General features: G+C 44.2%; 1 protein-coding gene across 18 annotated transcripts in view; it reads left to right on the top strand.

Annotated features, from left to right (window-relative positions):
* MACF1 (microtubule actin crosslinking factor 1) overlaps window positions 1-19,847 on the top strand; it is a gene marked incomplete at its 5' end in the record, with an annotated part of 344,512 nt that overhangs the window by 138,821 nt on the left and 185,844 nt on the right. For 12 of the 18 annotated variants that reach the window (XM_081226357.1, XM_081226358.1, XM_081226355.1 and 9 more), the window contains 2 exons: window positions 1,453-1,530; window positions 6,601-6,693. In XM_081226357.1, the coding sequence (XP_081082483.1) occupies window positions 1,453-1,530; window positions 6,601-6,693 (171 nt within the window). Of the gene's footprint in view, window positions 1-1,452; window positions 1,531-6,600; window positions 6,694-16,659; window positions 17,765-19,847 lie in introns of those variants that run through there. The other 6 variants (XM_081226361.1, XM_081226360.1, XM_081226349.1 and 3 more) reach the window with 4 other exon arrangements.

The following is a 19,847-nucleotide window of genomic DNA, read 5'->3' as shown; positions in this document are numbered from 1 at the left end:
TAGAGTGTGTAAGAGGGCCATTTTCTGCTTGCAGGCTCTAAGTTATAGCCTATGATCTTTCTCCAGAAAGAGGGATTAGGCAATATCCCCATTCCCTGTCCTCTTAAAGTCATCTTTTCACCTCATTGATCTCCCTTCCCATTGCCTTAGAGTCTTCAGTTTCACAGGCTCTGTCATCTTCTAAGCTATAGTCACAATTAGTTTAGCTGAAATGACTGAGAAGAGGTTCTCACTAAGAAGATTTTTCCTAAAACTTTGACTTATGAAGTCATCCTGTTTCACAGAGAGGCCTCATCCTCTCTGTCCATTACTCTGGTTTGGGAGTTTTGCTTAGAAGGGTTAGGGGACCCCCACAGAGATGCTTCCACCCCATCTTTCCACATGGTGGGTTACTTTTTGCCCATTTCAACCCGGGGCAGTGTTTCTTCTGTGCAGGTGCCCACAACAGAGCTACCTTGTATTTTATTGGCCTTTAAAGAGTACCAATTTGACATTTACAAATGAATTGGGTATGATCTAGTGAGAGTAATGTTTTAGTCCCAATTGTAGTAAAATAAAAACAGCATTGGAAAGTGGGCAGGAGAAAATGTTCCAGAGGTAGGTAGCCGTCCCTGCCTGTACCCACTGGGGAAACACTTCCTGCACTTCTGGAGGGATAGGAGTTGAGCAGTGGCCGAGGCGGTGGGGACGGGCACCAGGGGCACTGGGTGAAGGTGGGCCTCTCCCCTGTGGCTTGTATGACATCCAGGACCGAGTGACTGGCAGGAAATACCTTTCTTTGGAGGACCGTGTTGAACAGCCCTACATCATCAAGGTCTTTTTTGCTCTGGGTATTTCATACTGGGGTAAAGGGTGTTGCTACACCAACACCCATCTTCCTAGAAAATAGGTTTCTTCCTGATTTCTGCCTTCCATTGTAGGTTTTTTCACTTGCTTGTTGAGCATGTGTAACTCCTCATTCCCTACTATAAAATTGGCTACCTCTAGTTTCTTTTGCCAGGTTTGTAATACACTTGGCTCTGTCCATTACTGTGCAGTATGCAATTAGGACTTTCTACCCTTCCTTACAGTAGCATTTAACTGCGATTCGGGGAGCCATAGAGGCAAGTCTTTGTTCCCATTAACGTCACATCCAGAATCAGGTTCTGCCACGTACGACTGCAAAAGAACCTGTAGAGGAGCTGCAGCACTACCTAAGCGTTTGCATTCACACGGGCTGTGTGTTCACGGGGATCCTAGTGGTAAACAAGGCATTCTGGGGCCTCAGCAAGCATGGTGAAAACACACACCGCTCCTGCCCTGGGGGGTGCTTTATGTGATGCTACCACGCCTGGCTTCAATCATGAGGAATTCTTTGTGGTCTTTTAGTCCTTGAAATGAAAGAGGAAAGAGGTCTGCATGGGTAAATTGGTGTAGCTGAAATTAACATCCCTTTTGTTTGTTTGTTTGCAGCCCCGGGAGAAGGGCAGGATGCGTTTTCACAGGCTGCAGAATGTGCAGATTGCCCTGGACTTCCTAAAGCAGCGACAGGTAAGAGTGTCCCGTGTGTTCCCCATTCTGCCAGGGAATGTTAGCATCGGGTCCCTAGAAGTTCTCAGTGCTCCTGGTAAGCCCTCAGTAAATCTGACCGATGCAGTTCTGAGTCTTGCTTGCTAGTGAGCAGCTGTATTGTGTTTGGACAAATCATTTGGAGGTCCTTACATAGAGTTTGTGGCCTGTCTGAGGGGGAGAGTCTTAGAGAAGAGCAAGATATAAAAGATGGACTCACCTCGGGTGGAGGTCAAAGGGAAGATGAAAAATAAACCAGCACAGAAGATGGGAAAAGGTACATCGTCTAGGAAGAGGGAAAACCAGAGTGCTCCATCATCATGAGAACTGGGTGAGGGGATGGTCAGGATGGCTGAACGGCACATGGAGCTGAGGCGAAGGGCTCAGCTGTGCAGCACTGGTGACTTAAGAGAACAGCCTCAGTAGAGCAGAAAAGTGTTTAGGACATAGTAAAGAAACTTTTCCCTCCCTAGATAAAGAAGGAAGATGGCAACATATTTTTAGACACAGGGAGAGAAGCCAGTGAAGAGAGAACAGAATGAGAGTGAGGAGGAGTACGAGTCAGAGCATGTCACCCTGGAAGGTGCCTTGGAGACCCTCTAGTCCAGCCTTTTTGTTTCATACGGAAGGAAACTGAGAAATGACCTGCCCCAAATCACACAAGGTAGAGCAAAGCTGGGACTTCCACCCAGGTCTCCTGACATTTGTTTAACGCTCCTTCCGTGCTGCTTTCTACACACGTTTCTTCCTCCCATTGCTTCCTAATTGATGGAACCAAGCCCAGGGATTGAGGGATGAGATACAGAGCATAGCTGACGTGGTTTCTTTGAAAAAGAATGGAAAAAATGCCTCTTCTGAGATACAGGGAGGAGGAAGGAAGGAGGGATAAAGACACAGAGAAAGTTTGTGGAGAGGAGGAAGGTGGATGGATAAGGGAGTCAGAGATCATCTGCCTAGAGAGCTGTTTGGAAAGATTTGGTATAGCTACAGTCGCCAGGCAACAGCACCGGTCACGATGACCTTAGATGGTACACATATTTTTGGAGTTAGTTCATTTTTGTCACTCTTACCAGTAATTCTCATTAACTTGGGAAATTCTTTTTCTGTGCACTCCTGTAGCAGTTTGCTTCTAATATAATACTTATTACTTTATTGTTATTTCTCTGTTTGCTCTAATGCACTGTAGGCCCGTGAGGACAGGGAACGTGATCTTACTTAACATTTTTATCTTCATCACCTGTCATCATGAATGGTCCATAATCAGCACTTAATAAATATTTGTTGAATAAATTGATAAATGAAAAGAGGTAGGAGCATCGGAGGCTGACATGTTTAGGGGACCGGAGAGAGCAGCGTTGGAATGTCTGTATGTAGAGTTACAGGAAATCAGAGAGGGCCTTAATGGGCAAAAGGTGAATTGAGAAGAACTGATTAGCTAGCAATGTAAGTAAGGATGGAGAGGAGATTGGTTACTTGGCTACAGTAAAAATGTGAGCGGTTAACAGTGGACACAGAGAAGGGCAGAGAGAACTCTAGGGCAGTTCTTGCTTATGGTGAGGTTGTAGCTGTGCAGCTGGCCAAAGCAGAGTGAAAATGAAAGTCATCAGAAGTGGGAAGGCAGACGAGTTGTACAGATGGGTGATACTTGGGTCATCGAGATGAGTGTGACAATTACCAAGAAAGGTGATAGAAGATGAGGTAGGAAAAGTAGGAGTTAGGTGTGAAGTCTCCAAGGAACAGATTGGCAGAGGTTGGAAGGTGGCTTGGCCAAGGAAGGTAGACTTCAGAAAACAAGGGGAAAGCTGACAGAGTTGGGACTGAGGAACGTGGACTTGGCTGATACTGCCAGCCTGCCAGCTGTGGGCTGCTTGTGGTTAGAAAACCTGCACTTAGACCAGAAGCAGGTTGTCCCACTCCCAATATACAGAAGAGGAAACTGAGATACAGAAAAGGGAAAGAATTTGCCCAGGTGTCTTGGTCCTTCAGGTTGCTGTAACACAATATCACAGCCCTGGTGGCTTATAAACAACAGAAATTTATTTCTCACAGTTCTGAACACTGGGAAGTCCCAGATCAAGGCAGATTTGGTATCTGGTGAGGTCCTGGTTCAGGGATGGCTTTTAGCTGTGACCTCACATGATGGAAAGGTCGAGGGAGCTTTCTGGGTCTCTCTTATAAAGATACTAATTCCATTCCCTCAAGACCTAATCACCCCCAGAAGGTCCCACCTCCATATACCTTCAGATTGGGTATTAGGATTTAACATATGAATTTTGGAGGGACACAAGCATTCAGTCTACAGCACCGGTCACCATAGTGTAAGGGAGAAGTGAGGCTTCTGTTTGAGGTCACTAGGTTCTTTAGTACATGAAAGATTTCAGTTCAATTGAAGAGATAAGGGAGGGCAGCTTCAGGACGGTTTGCCACAGTTGTCAGGACCTCCGTGAGGGTACAGCAGACACTCGCAGGGGTGGAGGTGGAAGTGGAAGTAGGCTGGTTTTCCTAGGACCCTCTTGGTTTCAGCACTGAAAGGCCCACATCCCAGGAAACCCCTCAGTTTCCAGCATCCAGGGATGGTTGGTCACCCTGGTGGGGGAAGGGCCTGTGTGTCTGTGCACATCGTGTTGCTGGAATGAGATTTTAGGAGTAAAGCATATGCTATGGGAGGTGTGGGCAGGTGGGGATGTCTGCAACAAAGGAGGGGAAATAGGCAGGAGCAGGCCAGAGACCAGTGAGGGACAAGGGGCAGATCTCCCCCTTTCAACCTTGAAGAAATAAGAAAGAAAAAGAAAAAAGTCAGGGCTGTGGTGACTTAATTAAAAAGCAACTCATAATAGCATGTGTTTGCAAGGTTGCTTTGCTGGTGGGATTGCAAAATGGTACAATCACGCTGGAAGATACTGGGTTGGCCAAAAAGTGCCTTCGCTTTTAAAGTAAAAATCAGACACATTTTTCGTTTTCACCGAGAACTTTATTGAACAAATATATTCACCCTTTTGTTCCACTGCTTTCTGCCATTTTTCAGGCAACTTCATAATTCCATCTTCCCAAAACTTTTTATCTTTTTGAGCAAAGAACAGTTCCAGGTGCCTTTTACAGTGTTCCAGGGAATTGAAATTTTTTCCATTAAGAGAATTTTGTAAATACCTAAATAAATGGAAATCTGAAGGTGCAATGTCTGGTGAGTACAGTGGGTGAATCAAAACTTCCCAGCCAAGCTGTAACAGTTTTTGCTGGTCATCAAAGAAACTTATGGTCTTGGCGTTATCCTGATGGAAGATAATGAGTTTTCTGTTGACTAATTCTGAACGCTTTTTGTCGAGTGCTGCTTTCACTTGGTCTAATTGGGAGCAGTACTTGTTGGAATTAATGGTTTGGTTTTCCAAAAGGAGCTCATAATAGAGGACTCCCTTCCAATCCCACCGTGTACACAACATCACCTTCTTTGGATGAAGATCGGACTTTGGTGTGATTGATGGTGGTTCATTTCGCTTGCCCCACAATCTCCTCTGTTCCGCATTATTATACAGTATCCACTTTTCATCGCCCATCACAATTTGTTTTAAAAATGGAACGTTTTCATTATGTTTCAGTAGAGAATCACAGGCGGAAATACGGTCAAGAAAGTTTTTTTCACTTAACTTATGTGGAACCCAAGCATCAAAGCGAACATAAACAAGCTGGTGCAAATGATTTTCAACGCTTGATTTGGATATTTTGAGTATGTCAGCTATGTCCTGCGTGGTATAATGTTGATTGTTCTCAATTAATGTCTCTATGTGATCGCTGTCAACTTCAACTGGTCTACCTGACCGTGGAGCATCGTCCAGCGAGAAATCTCCAGCACAAAACTTCGCAAACCACCTTTGACATGTTCGATCAGTCACAGCACCTTCTCCATACACTGCACAAATTTGTTTTTGGGTTTCAGTTGCATTTTTACCTTTCTTGAAATAATAAAGCATAATTCGCCAAAATGTTGCTTTTTTTCTTCAACATTAAAATGGTTACACAAAAATTCACCAATTTTGATGTCTTTTTTTATTTTATTTTTTTTTATTTTTTATTTTTTATTTTTTTGTGGTACGCGGGCCTCTCACTGCTGTGGCCTCTCCCATCGCGGAGCACAGGCTCCGGACGCGCAGGCTCAGCGGCCATGGCTCACAGGCCCAGCCGCTCCACGGCATGTGGGACCCTCCCGGACCGGGGCACGAACCCATGTCCCCCGCATCGGCAGGCAGACTCTCAACCACTGCGCCACCAGGGAAGCCCTGATGTCTTTTTTTAAATGCACACTGATATGACAGCTGTCACGTACAATCTAACAAAATTGTTTTGAATGAAGTTAAAGACAACTAAGGGCTACTAGAGCCATCTGACGGAAAAAAAACGAACAAACCTTTTGGCCAACCCAACAGTTTGGCAGCTTCTTATCAAGTTAAACATATACCATATGACCCAGCAATCCCACTCCTGGGAATTTACCCTAGAGAAATGAAAACATGTGCTCGCACAAAAAACTGTACATAAATATAGGAGCTTTATTCATAATTGCCCCAAACTGGAAACAACGCAAATGTCCTTCAATAGATGAGTGGATAATTACAGTGTAGTATATTGGTATAGTGGAATACTCCTCCACAATGAAAAGGAGCAAACTGTTTTTACATGCAGCAACTTGGATGGGGATCTCATGGACATTATGCTGAGTGAAAAAAAGCTATTATCAAAAGATTACATACTGTGTGATTCCATTTATATGACATTCTGGAAAAAGCAAAATTGGGAACAGATCAGTGGTTGCCAGGATTTAGGGGTGGGGGCAGGGTTTGACTACAAAGGGGCAGCTCGAGATCACCTTTTTGGGTTGACGTACCTGTTCTGTTATCCTGACTGTGGTGGTACTTACACAAATCTGTACATGTGTGAAAACTCAGAACTGTACACCAAAAAAACCCAATTTAATTGCAAATAAATAATGAAAATCTATAAAAATGAAATCAAAACAAAAAAGTCACAGAGCTCTGAGACCAGCTTTTGTTTCTTTTTCAGGTGAAACTTGTGAATATTCGCAACGATGACATCACAGATGGCAACCCCAAGCTGACCCTGGGCCTGATCTGGACCATTATTTTGCACTTCCAGGTAGGGTCTGTGAAGTTTGGGGTCCTGGTTGCTTGGTTTGGACATGGCCTAGAAAGAGTTAGAGGTTGCCCTGCCTTCCAAGGGCACACTGAGGCTTGCTTCTCTGTATGTGGCAATGAATGAGGGTGAGAGTGGGAGTTGGAAAGGAAGATTAGGGTGGCCTGGAGACAAAGCTCTTGCAGTATAAACCCAGAACTTCCTCATCATTTGCATGATGAAATGGGATTTTTCACTTGTTTGTGCTTTGGCCCTTTCATTGGCAGTCTGGTTATTAAAAGTCTGCTCAGCTGAGTCAAAACTGGCTCTTCAGGGGCTCAGAATGTGAGGGGTGGGGAGAGATGTTAGATTTGATGCTCTAGAAGGGTGGAGCGAAGCCTTATAATCCTTCTTTGTTGTAGACTTTTCCTCTTCTCTAATGATCTTAAACAAGCCTAGTTAATTGTACTGCTGTCTTAGTCAGTTCAGGCTGTTATAATGAAACACCATAGGCTGGGTGGCTTAAACAACAAACATTCATTTCTCACAGTCCTGGAGGCTGGAAGTCTAAGATCAGAGAGCTAGCATGGTCGGCTCCTTGGTGAGGGCCCTTTTTCTAGTTATGCCCTTGCATGACCTTTCCTTGGGGCATGCATGCAGAGAAAGAGATCTTGTGTCCCTTCATCTTTTTTTTTTTGCGGTTCACGGGCCTCTCACTGTTGTGGCCTCTCCCGTTGCGGAGCACAGGCTCCGACGCGCAGGCTCAGCGGCCATGGCTCACGGGCCCAGCCGCTCCGCGGCACGTGGGATCTTCCTGGACCGGGGCACGAAGCTGCGTCTCCTGCATCGGCAGGCGGACTCTCAACCACTGCGCCACCAGGGAAGCCACCCCCCTTCATCTTTTTATAAGGACATCAATCCCATTATGAGGGCTCCACTCTCATGACCTCATCTAAACCTAATTACCTGCCAAAGGCCCCACCTCCAGATACCATCATATCAGGGTTAGGGCTTCAATATATGAATTTCGAGGGGACACAAACATTCAGTTCATAGCAAGCACCTTGGTCTATGGGTTTGTATATGTGTTTGTAATCAAAACCTTGTAGCATCCATCACACCCAAGAACAGTGGCATGTTGCTAGTGTTCACATGGTCACACAGCCTTCCTGTTGGTCCCCCCAAAGAAGGTGAATCCTTTTCCAGTCTGGATTGCTATTGGAAAATCACAGCCCTATTTTTATAAGTAGACTATCTTGAATCACGTTAGCTCAACTAAACAAAACTATTTCTCAGACAGTTCTCCTATACCCAACAGCTGTACACAAGGCTGATCAATTACAGGGAGCAGTTCTTTTTTTTTTTAATTAATTAATTTATTTTTGGCTGCGTTAGGTCTTCATTGCTGCGCGCGGGCTTTCTCTAGTTGTGGCGAGCGGGGCTACTCTTGGTTGTGGTGTGTGAGCTTCTCATTGCGGTGGCTTCTCTTGTGGAGCACGGGCTCTAGGCATGGACTTCAGTAGTTGTGGCGCGTGGGTGCGGGCTCAGTAGTGGCGTGGGCTTTTAGTTGCTCTGTGGCATGTGGGATCTTCCCGGACCAGGGCTCGAACCTGTGTCCCCTGCATCGGCAGGCAGATTCTTTACCACTGCGCCACCAGGGAAGTCCCAGGGGAGCACTTCTTGAGCAGGTGGGAAAAGAAGGCTAATATAAATATCTCAAGGCAGTGACTCCCAGGGCTGTGGCTGCTGTGATGTCCCAGTTGGGGAGTCAGCGCCACCTGCTGGGTGAAGGCAGAACAGCAGGTGTTTCAGAATTCCTGAGAATCTGGGAAATTCTGAGAGCTCAGGGTTTATTTCTTGGGGCTCTGGTTTGGAACCAGTGCTGGCAATCTGCAGCATAAGTAGGCTTAGCAAAGTGTGGAGGTAACGTGTGTTTTTGTGGAACCACAGGGTGTCCTCAGGCATGCTTCGGATATAGGGATAACCACGAACATGAACTTGGCAGTGTGCCTTGGCAGGGTGGGAACAGGAACTTTGCTGAGCTTTCATAGAGTTACCCTCTTGGCACCCTTATGAAAAGAGGAGTTTTTTAGAGAAACTTGGTTGGTTGTTTGTATTTCACCACAAACCTGCCTTCACTTTGAGAGACCAATGTTATTCTTCGTAGGTGTGAGGTAAGAGGAAGCTGTCCGCTGGGTCTTTGTTTCTCCTGACGGGAAATTCAGGGGTCAAGGAATGAAAATTGAACTGGCTAATTAAAATTTTCCTGGGACAGAGGAGATGGTGGTAATGTTCCTTAACTGAACACCGCATCAGGAAAATGTTCTCTCTTACTCTCTCTTTAAAAATTTGTTATGAAAAATTTCAAACGTATATAAAAGCAGAGAAAATAGTATAGAACCACCATGTACCCATCACCTAGCCCTACAGTTACTAACTCATGGCCAGTGTTATTTTGTCTATATCCTGATCCACTCCTCAAACCCCCCAGTAGGTTATTTTGAAAGGAGTCCCAGACATCATATAATTTCATCTGTAAATATTTCGGTGTGTATCTCTTAAAGACTCTTCATTTAAGCAAACCACAGTGTTATAACACTGTAAAAATCAGTAATTTCTTAAAATCATTGAATATCTGAGCATTGTTCAGATTTCCCCAGTTATCTCATTTAAAAAATGGCTTGTTTGAATCAGAATCCAAACAAAGTCCATACATGTATTAAATTTTCTCCTCCTCTTTTTCTCCGCTTTTGGTTTGTTGAATAAATCAGGTCTTTTGTCCTATGCAATTTATGTAAAGATGCTGGTGGCATCTCTGGGATGGTTTTTCCAACAGCATCCTCCATCCCTCTCTTGTGTTGCCTGTAAACTGGTGTTTTAGACCTGAGGCTGGATCATACTCAGTTTCCCTTTTGTGTGTGTGTGGGGGGGGGGGCGGGCAAGGATGGTGATGTTGAGTTGTATACTTTTTTTTTTTTGGCTGTGTTGGGTCTTCATTGCTGCGTGTGGGCTTTCTCTAGTTGCAGAGAGTGGGGGCTACTCTTCGTTGCGGTGTGTGGGCTTCTTATTGCTGTGGCTTCTCTTGTTGTGGAGCATGGGCTCTAGGCGTATGGGCTTCAGTAGTTGCAGTAAGCGGGCTCAGTAGTTGTGGCACACGGGCCCTAGAGAGCGTGGGCTTCAGTAGTTGCGGCATGTGGGTTCAGTAGTTGTGGCTCACGGGCTCTAGAGCTCAGGCTCAATAGTTGTGGCGCACGGGCTTAGTTGCTCTGTGGCATGTGGGATCTTCCCGGACCAGGGATTGAACCTGTGTCCCCTGCATTGGCAGGCGGATTCTTAACCATTGCACCACCAGAGAAGTCCCTAGTTGTATACTTTTATTGCTACACATCAGAAGGCACATAATGTCTGTTGTCTGTCTTTTCATGATGTTAAGTTTGATTAGTGGGTTCAGGTGTTACCAGCCTGATCCATCCATTGTAGATCCACTCACTGTTAGCTCTTCCCCGAAAACTTTAGCAGCTACTGTTTGTCATTGCTAGTTCCATTATTTCATTAGAAGTTGCAAAATGGTGATACTCAAAATTCCATAATTCTTTTGTAAAGTAGAATTTTACTTTATCCATTACCCTGAGAGATAGCTCCTATAGGAAAGGCAAGATACAAAGATAAATCTTTCATCTTTCCCTGTTTTACCAGTTTTCAGAATAATTAGTTGATTCTCTAAGTTTCTCCAAAGACCAATGAAAGTTTCTTTGTTGATATTTATTTTCCTTTAGTATCAGTGTGACTCATGGATTTTTAACAGACTTAAATGTGTTCTAATCAAATACAGGTGTCATTTTTCCTAATACTCAGCTCCATCTTTGGCCAATGACTTTTTTCAGGTTGACTCTGAGTCCTTTGTCATGATCCCCATAGTCTTTGATAATGTCCTTTATTTCTTGTGTGAAGAGCTGTTCCAGATATTTTTTGTATATTTCCTGTTTCGGGCCTGGGATTAGCAATTTCTCCAAGGAACTGAAATTCTTTGTTGACAACAGTCTGAGTGCTACCGGGTTGGCCACTGTCTCTAGGCGTTTTCTATGGACAGAGCTTGCTAACACTTGTATTTTTCTCTTTTAAAAAAATCAGGAATTTATAATGATGTTTCTAATTCAAACTTAGAATTACAGAGTTTTATTCAACTTCTTTGACTTTATGTTTGTATCCTTTTTTTTTGTTATGCTGAAAATCTTGATGCTATCTAAGTAACACATTACTTTTTCCCTTTTTCATACACACACAAGCACACGGATGCACGCATACATAAAATCATATATATATTATAGCGTATATAGAAAGTCATATATATTATATGTAATATATTTGAATCAAAATAAAATGACAGCGTTATTATTAACAACACAATTACTGAAAAATTTGTGATTTCTTTGCGGTTCTTTTTGTCCTTAATGTTGATCTCCTAAGGACGTACAAATAATTTTGTTTTATAGTCATTTGAAGTAACTTCTCTGTGTTGTTAAGCCATTAATTCAATACACAATTAGGTTCATTTGTTTTTATGTTCCTTCAGTTTTTAAGGATTGTTTTTTTCCCTTTCAATTTTATTTTATGTTTTATAGACCATATACATTGTTCCAAAGGGAAATTTAAAAAAGTGAACACAAGGTGTGTTCAGTGAAGTCTAGCTTTCATCTCTGCCCCCTCCATTCTGTTTCTTCCCTTTCCATATAGTTAGCTAATTGTTTTAAAACACCTTTTGGTTATCATTCTATTGTTTGTTTAAGAAAATACATTCTTTTTAAAAAACTTTATTGAGGTATAATTTATGTACCATAAAATTGACGCATTTTCATTGTGTAATTCAGTGATTTTTATGAGTTGTATAACCATCACCATAAGCCAATTTTAGAACATTTTCATCATCCCACGAAGGTCCTTCTTGTCTATTTATAGTTATTCTCCATTCCCATCCCCAGCCTTAGGCAACCACTAATATGTTTTTTGTTTCTACAGATTTGCCTATTCCAGACATTTCATTTAAATGGAATCTTACAATATGTGCTCTTTTGTGTCTAGCTTCTTTCACTTAACATAATATTTTTGAGGTTCATCTATGTTGTAGCATGTATGAGTACTTAATTCCTTTATTGCTGAGGAGTATTCTGTTGTATGGATATACCATATATTTTGTTTATTCAGCAGTTGATGGACATTTGGGTTGTTTTCATTTTTTGGCTATTATAAATATCGTTGATTTGAATATTTGTGTGGATGTATATTTTCATTTCTCTTGGCTATATACCTATGGGTGGAATTGCTGGGTTATAGGGTAGATTTATATATAACTTTTTAAGAAACTGCCAAACTGTCTTCCAAAGTGGCTGAACCATTTTATATTCCCACTAGCTCAATTGTGAGAGTTCCTGTTTTTCCATATCCTTGTAATTGTCTGTCTTTTAGATTATAGCCATCATAGTGGGTGTGAAATGGTATCTCCTTGTGGTTTTAGTTTGCAGGAGAATGTATTCTCTTTTTTTTTTAAAGGATTTTATTATTATTATTTTTTGGTTGTGTTGGGTCTTCATTGCTGTGCAAGGGTTTTCTCTAGTTGCCGCGAGCGGGGGCTACTCTTTGTTGCCATGCGTGGGCTTCTCATTGTGGTGGCTTCTTGTTGCGAGCGCGGGCTCTAGGTGCGCGGGCTTCAGTAGTTACGGCATTCAGGCTCAGTAGTTGTGGCTTGCGGGCTGTAGAGCGCAGGCTCAGTAGTTGTGGTGCACGGTCTTAGTTGCTCCATGGCATGTGGGATCTTCCCGGAGCAGGTCTCGAACCTGAGTCCCCTGCATTGGCAAGCGCATTCTTAACCACTGCGCCACCAGGGAAGTCCTGATTTTAGTTTTTAATTATGAAATTTTTAATTACCCAGAGAAGTACAGAAAAGTATGTAACAGATCTTCATGTGTGTAGTCACCTTCAAAATTAAACAGATGTTAATATTTTATATTTGCTTTTATATATGCTTTTTTTTTTCCAGTATACTTTTCATTTTTTCAGTCAGTCTGAGAAAGCCAGTATGACTTACAGGGTTGTGTGACACATACTGCTGTGTAACGTGGTTATTTGTTTCACTCAATAAGTATTTGTTAAATGAATGGATATTGTATGAAATTGGTCTCCTCGAAGCTGTGGGGTAGGTAGACCAGATAAATAGACTGTGATGTCTGTTTTCCTGTACCCATTGTTCAGATGAGCAAACTGAAACACAGAGACCAACTGACTTTTTTTTTTTTGCTTTTAAAATTATTATTTTATTTTATTTTTTATTGAACTATAGTTGATTTACAGTGTTTCAGGTGTACAGCAAAGAAATTCACACACACACATATTCTTTTCAGATTTTTTCCATTATATGTTATTACAAGGTATTGAATATAGTTCCCTGTGCTATATGGTAGGTCCGTGTTGTTTAGTCCTTTTTCTTTTTATTCCTCTGTATTCTAATCTCTGTCAGAAGGGTCTTCCTCTGCTATAGCATCGTTATGATACTCCCTGTTAAAGAATCTACATTAGTTCACTGTTTTCTATTATATATACTTCTCAGCTATATTGCTCTTTGACTTCCCAACTGACTTTTTTAGGTTATACATCCAGATACTAATAATAGGATTTCTTATCTCTTGGTTTTGTCCAGGCCTGTTTTAAGGTTCATGTTAGGATTTATGATTTTTCTAGAAGATAAGTTCTTTAAAAATCAGAATCTGACAAAATTAGCTTTCCAACTTTCAAATGTTTATTAAATACTCGTGTATGTATAGCACTCTGAAATTTAAGAAGTCTGGGAGTTTAGGTCAAGAGTGGTCTTAGTTGGGTTTACATTTGTGTGTATTTTATGACACTTAGTGCTTGGCATGTAGATGAGGCATCATTCATGCTGGTGGAGTGAATGAATGACGTTTTTTGCTCTGGAGTCTTTTCATGCCCGCTGTCTCTATGGGAGACCTATGGGCAGTAAACAGTTAACTAGAAAAAGCCAAAGGAGAAGACGTGAAAAATATGTGGGCACTAGAAATCTGCTCTCCCAGAAGGCAGCTGGCCATGTGTTGAGAGTTCAGGCTAGATGAGAAGAAGGTCCAGGGGAAAGCCCTTGTGATCAGTTAACTTACTCAGTAAACTAGGGGAAGCAGCGCCCCCTATGGAGGAAAACAAGCACCTAAACTTCGGACGTTAGAACATAGCTACTTTCCTTAGAGCCTAATCAAGAAAAAGAGTATATTAGGACCCTGGTGGTGGTGGAGTGCCTCATACCTCTTAGCTCCAGTAGTAAATGAGGAGAAAAGGGACTTACCATAGACCAGGCAGGGAGCCAAGCACTTTCAAGACACCATCCCATGAACCCTCTCTACAACCCCATTAAGTAAGGGGTAGCATCCATGTTTTAGAGGTAAGGAGACTGAATCACTTAGCAAGATAGTTACTTAGCTACTGAGTTAACAGAAGTGGGAATTTGAACCTAGGTCTACCTTGCTGAACTCTCTGCTCTTTTCCTAGACCAGTTTTCCTCTGGAGCAGAAGGAAATGAAAGCCTGATTTGCCCAACATAGGCAGAAGTTTAAGAAAGAAAAGGCTCCTAGAAGTAATCTGCTCAGCTCTGTCAGGCCCGTCTGTTAGAGAAAACTGCAGCAGCAGCGGTAATATCCAGAGGCTGTCTCTTGCCCCTGAGTTGATCGTTTTCAGGAATTCAGTTTGCTTGTATTTCATGAGCAAAATTCAAGCTTGAGCCTTGGGGTGTACATTTGAGAAGTTCCACAGTTCAGCGGTCTTCGTTGACGGGGTAGAGGCCTGGTGCCTGCCTGGAGAATTATACTGTAACGTCACATGTTTTGCCGATTAAGTGATTTTTCTGGAGTCTGACTGAGTTTCTCTCTCATGCTAACCTCCTTGTCTTGTTTCTTGCTGTGGTTTACAATGGCCATCAGATGGTGCTACAGCTTCACAGTCAGCCTTTGTAAAGGCTTAGGGGAGAAAGAACACCTCCTGCAATGGTGAGGCAGATGGGGCATCAGTAGGGTCTCTCAGAAGTGCTGTGGAAGAGCTGTTGCTTAGGGGTTCTTATTGCTTTCCTTTGGTGGCGGGCACTTTTTCAGGTCTCCAGGAGAGGTGGGTAGGCTTACGTAGAACCAGGTCGACTATTTCTCTCTGCAGCGTGGTCTGGATCCTTTCAGTATAGAATAAATAGATTTGACCAGGAGGAAACACATGTAAGCTCTGTCCTTCCACTCCACTTGGAGCCCTTTGGATTGTGCTGTTATCTCACCTGTCACACGCTATACTAAAAAAAACTGGGGTGGGCAAATCCCACTGGCACAACAGGGTGGTTTTTGAATCCAACGTTTTAGACTTTTTTTTTTTTTTAAGATGAGCTTTAAAGTAATTCCTGTAATTATTTTTTAAAATAATTAATTAATTAATTAATTAATTTGGTTGCACCAGGTCTTAGTTGTGGCTCGCGGGCTCCTTAGTTGTGGCATGAGAACTCTTAGTTGCGGCATGCATATAGGATCTAATTCCCTGACCAGGGATCAAACCCGGGTCCCCTGCATTGGGAGCACGGAGTCTTATCCACTGCACCACCAGGGAGGTCCCACCAACTTTTTAGACCTTTAATTCAGACTTCCTGCCCCGCTGCAATTTGAGTAAAAACCATCTGGGCCTCATTTTAGTGACTTCCTCTGTTACTCCCAAAGATCAAGAGTTATCTTTTTGTTTCAGCCCTTGGTCCATGTGAGTCTAGTTGCCAATTCAAAACAGTGGAGTATCTTCCTGTTTTACTTAACTGAGTACAGACTTCCATCCCTGCTGCAGGTAGAAGGCAGTGTAACAAGGGTTTGAAGTTCAAAGTCTTAACCAGGGGTTCATGTTCTGGCTTTGCCACTTTGTGTAGCCTTGAGCAAAGGAATCCACTTTCTTGAACCTCAGTTTCTTTATCTGTAAAGTGTAAAATAATAGTTTTGACTTCATTTGGTTACTGTGGGAATTAAATGAGACAGTCTATAGCTTAGCATGGGGCGTGGCACATGACAAATGTAAAAACATGTTAGCTGTCAGTAGTAGCAGTAATTACTGTTGGACATTCACGTCAAGTATTGTTCAGCAGAAACGCTGCTTCTCTGTTGTATATGGAAGTGGTATCCTTTTTACCGAGCATCCATATACTGTACTCAAAGCCGATTTCCAGGTTTTTCCTCTGTGTGTCATTGGCCAGAAGAATTAACAGATGTCTCTCTCTCTCTTTCTCTCTCTCAAAAGTAGGGAAATAAATGCTACAGGAGACTAGATCTTTAAAGCTTGTGTTTCTTTTTGTAACTATGAGGATTACGCTCTGGTCTCTCTTCTGGTTATAATTTTATTGTTTCTGACCTGAAAAAATCGAGAGTATGTTAATCCTGCTTGATATTTTCTTTTGGACATCTTGGTGCAGCAATTGAAATCTGTTTCACTTCACAGTTTGGGGGCCATAGTCCCCGGCCCTGGTTCCTCTTGGCCCTTCCCTTCCTAGTTGCTCCCAGCCGCTGGCTTGCTTTTCCCCCTTTCTCCTCCTCCTTCCTTCACGTTACCTTCTCCCAGGGCCTCTTTTCTTTCCCCCTCCCTTTTCCATTTACTCTTACATTCCCTCCCTCCTTCCTGCCCTCCCTATTTCCTCCCTTCCCCTGGTTTCTAGCTCCTTTCTGCTTTCTGTTTGTGTTTCTGAAGGCAGTGCTCCAATTACCTCATATTTGGAGAGAGGAAGCTGCAGCCAATCCGGTTTCTGTCTGCTTTTAGGTCAAGTGATTTCTGAACTGCAGTGAGATGCTTTGAATTTGTCTTGTTGCAGCTCTGAGCCTGTAAGATGGCTGTCTGAATCGGCAGCGGCTGGAAGAGACAGAGAGAGGCGGGGAGGGAGGAAGAACTGGAGGGATCGCCGGCCTAGTGCATGTTTTTAAACGTGCATCTAATCCGATGAAGCCAAGGTTGGGATTTCTCTGGGATCCCAGGACTGGCTTAGCTGCGTTTTTGCTGAGATTAGGAGAGAAAGGCAATGGGAAATTCGCTGGGCTGCGTTAAGGAGCCGAAAGATTCAATAGCTGTTCCTGAGAAGACTCCCATATCTCCTAAGAAAAGGGTTCGGTTCAAAAGGAAGTGGAGGGGGAAGAAAACCCCTACTCCAGAGGTCCCTCGTGAGGAAGAACCCTTGCAAGGAACTGGAGTCATCGAAGAGACGGAAACCCTGACGAAGTTAACAGTGAGTCTCCAAAAGGAGGAAGGAGTGGGAGGGGTAGAGCCACCCCCCACAGACATTTTACTGCCTGGGGACTCGGCCCCCGACTCAGGGGTGGGAGATCAGGGGATGATCGTGCAGGTGAAGGAGAGATTCCAGGGGGAGATCCAGACTGCTCAGCTTTTGTTAGAGGATGAGTCATCAGTTGCCAGAGGGGTCTGGGATTCCCTGGAAGAGGGGATGACTGTCATCGCTCACCTGCTCGATAACCCCGCAGAAAGGAACTGTGAGAAGTCAGTGAGCCAACTGGTGGAATTTCCGAGGGCAGCATCCTGCAGCAGCAGGGCCGTGCTGCTGCCTTTGCATGGACGGACTGCAGTGGAGAAAGGAGATACTCAGCTTGGATTTGGGAGCAACACTTTCCCCAGGACAGACTGCCCCACCGACACAGGAAGTCAAGACCATCTTTCCGAGGGATGGAGTGTAGGGGGAGGAACCAAGGGCATTTTAAGTGCCCCTCAGACAGGTGCCTGGATTGTAGAACGTTCTCCTTCATCACTGCCGGCCCAGTCGAGGGGCCAGAGCTGCACAGAGCCTGCCCACGTGGGTCGAGTGCCGCCCCAGGTTCCTAGACTGCCTGCTTCTCAGAGTGATCTATCCATCAGTGGCCTGACTGAGAGCATCTTGCCCTCCTCCTCTGGCTATGGCAGCGACAGGCTGCACTTACGAGGGGTCCAGCCTAAAGATACAGAGCCTGAAAAGAGCTCCACGTCCTTCTCAGAAGAGGATGGCACCCTTTCTTTGGAGGCAAGCCCCACCCCCTTAGGGGGTCTGGAGGAGGTAGGTGGGCATGTTCAAGGGGTAGTCAAACAGCGGTTTGTATTACTGGCCTCAAACTTATGAGAGTGGAATGTGGCGAGCAGTGAGGAGCTTGGTGCTGCTTCTCAAACTTTACCTGTTAGTCAAGTACTAGTAGTTAGCGACTGCTGCGCTTGGCAAGCAAAATCTATTTCAGGTCTGCCCCTTGATGCTTGAAACTGTCTTGTGGTCTCTGGGGAATCCCTGACTCTGGGTAACCATGCCGCATAATTGCTCGAGCTGTCTGGTGGGGTTATCTCTCCAGCTGCAGTGCTAGGTAATACTTAACTCTCAACAGGTCTGTTTATCAGCGTCCCTGCTGTCAGAAGTTGTGGTATGGCACGTCCCTGCTGTCGGAAGTTGTGGTATAGCACGGAGGTGATGGGGAGGCCTGGCTGACTCCAAAATGAGTGTGGAAGGGCTGAGGGGTGGTTGTTCTTCTCCCTGGAGAATGATGTTCTTATTGGAGCTGATGTAATTCCCCCCCTTGGGGACACTGCTAATGGCAACACCCGTTCAATATGTGTTTAGGTGGAGAGGCTAGTCCTCCTTTGGTTCCTAATTCCAGCATTAGAGGAGAGGAGCATGGATTTATCTGGAGATTAGTCCAGAGCTGGGGGGAGGGGGGGTAGAGAGGGAGTTAGGGCAGTTTGAAAGTTCAAGGCTAGAAACAGTTTGCTTTCTGATTGGACTTGTTTATGGCTCTGACATGTTTTTGTTTGTGAGATATATATTCAGACATAAGTGGAGGTGGTGGTAGTTTTAGGTGGTGGGTGCTGTGAATGTTTTTAGGGGTCAAGGAGCAAGTGGGAATTCAAGAGCTCTGAACACTGAGAGGGAAGGAGACTCAGCAAGACCCTGGGTGGCACAGGGTCTGGTCTGTCACATAGGGGTGTGATTGTGTAGGTGACTAAAGTTATAATTCATCAGTGACTGAAGAACTTTTATTGGCATGTTAAGTCTCTGCAGCAGAAGAAATAAAAACTTAGGCTCCCAGCGCGGCAAGAGGTGGAAGACGGAGGATGGCATTTTCCTTGCTAGGCTGTGGGCAGCTGCCCTGATGTCTGCAGAGCAGACAGTGTGGCCCACCTACAGGTGCCCTGCTAATCATCAACAGTATGAGGCTGAGGAGAGACATAAATTTTAAGCTGATCTGTGCTTAAAATGACCTTTTGGGTGATGAATTTCCCCCATGGATAGGCCCATTTCAGTGCCCTTTGTTGTTATAGAGTTTGGAGACTCCAAACAGTTGGAGGAAAAGATGGCCATTGAAAAATATTTATTATGCGGTTGGGCAGGGGGCATCCTTGGGCTTTTCCATACAAAAATGTGTGTGCGTGCGTGTGTGTGTGTGTGTGTGTGTGTGTGCGTGCGTGTTAAAGTGGAAAGGGAGGCAGTGAGGCTGCTGGGGGGTGGGGTGTATTTGAGGTTCATCGGATAAGAGGGAATGTCAAAGTCACCTTTTATCTTTGTACAGAACAGATGTAGAGTAATTGTGGCAGAACCAACTGCTGAACTGACCGCTCCTTTGATATTCCTGGGGTTAAAGTTGAAGCTGTGGAGGCATCACGATGATTTAGGATACATTCTTATAATTCGGTGTGAGACTTTCAGAAAGTTTGGAGTATAAAATGTGAAGGGACTCCTAGTGGAAATCAGTTCTAGATAATGGCCCATACATGACTGTGGTGCTTTTGATGTGGGATCTCCACCCTGGAGCAGGAAGGTTCTGGACAACTCTGTGAGGAGTCTCCAAGAAAAGATTGGTGGGAGTAGACTCTGATCTGTAGTTTAACAGAATCAACAGCAGTGTGATTCTTGGGCTGCTCAGTATGAGAATCATACTGGTGTGTGGCGTTTTCTGGGCAGCCAGGCTCTACATCCCGTCCCAGCTACCCCTTGAGAGCAGACACAACCAGACTACTCAGTGATGGCCCAGGCAGAAAAACTAGGTGGCCCGGGGTCAGCTCAGAAGGCTGGCACGTCTCTGAGGCTCTGTGTCCATCAGGTGATGCAGGGACTACAGGCTGACCATTCTGTATGACAGATAAGAAGTGACTTCTCA

Source organism: Mesoplodon bidens (assembly GCF_964165515.1).
Source record: "Mesoplodon bidens genome assembly, chromosome: 2".
Lineage (NCBI taxonomy): Eukaryota > Metazoa > Chordata > Mammalia > Artiodactyla > Ziphiidae > Mesoplodon > Mesoplodon bidens.
The sequence above is the reverse complement of the archived record's forward strand: the minus strand, read 5'-3'. Positions and strand labels throughout refer to the sequence as shown.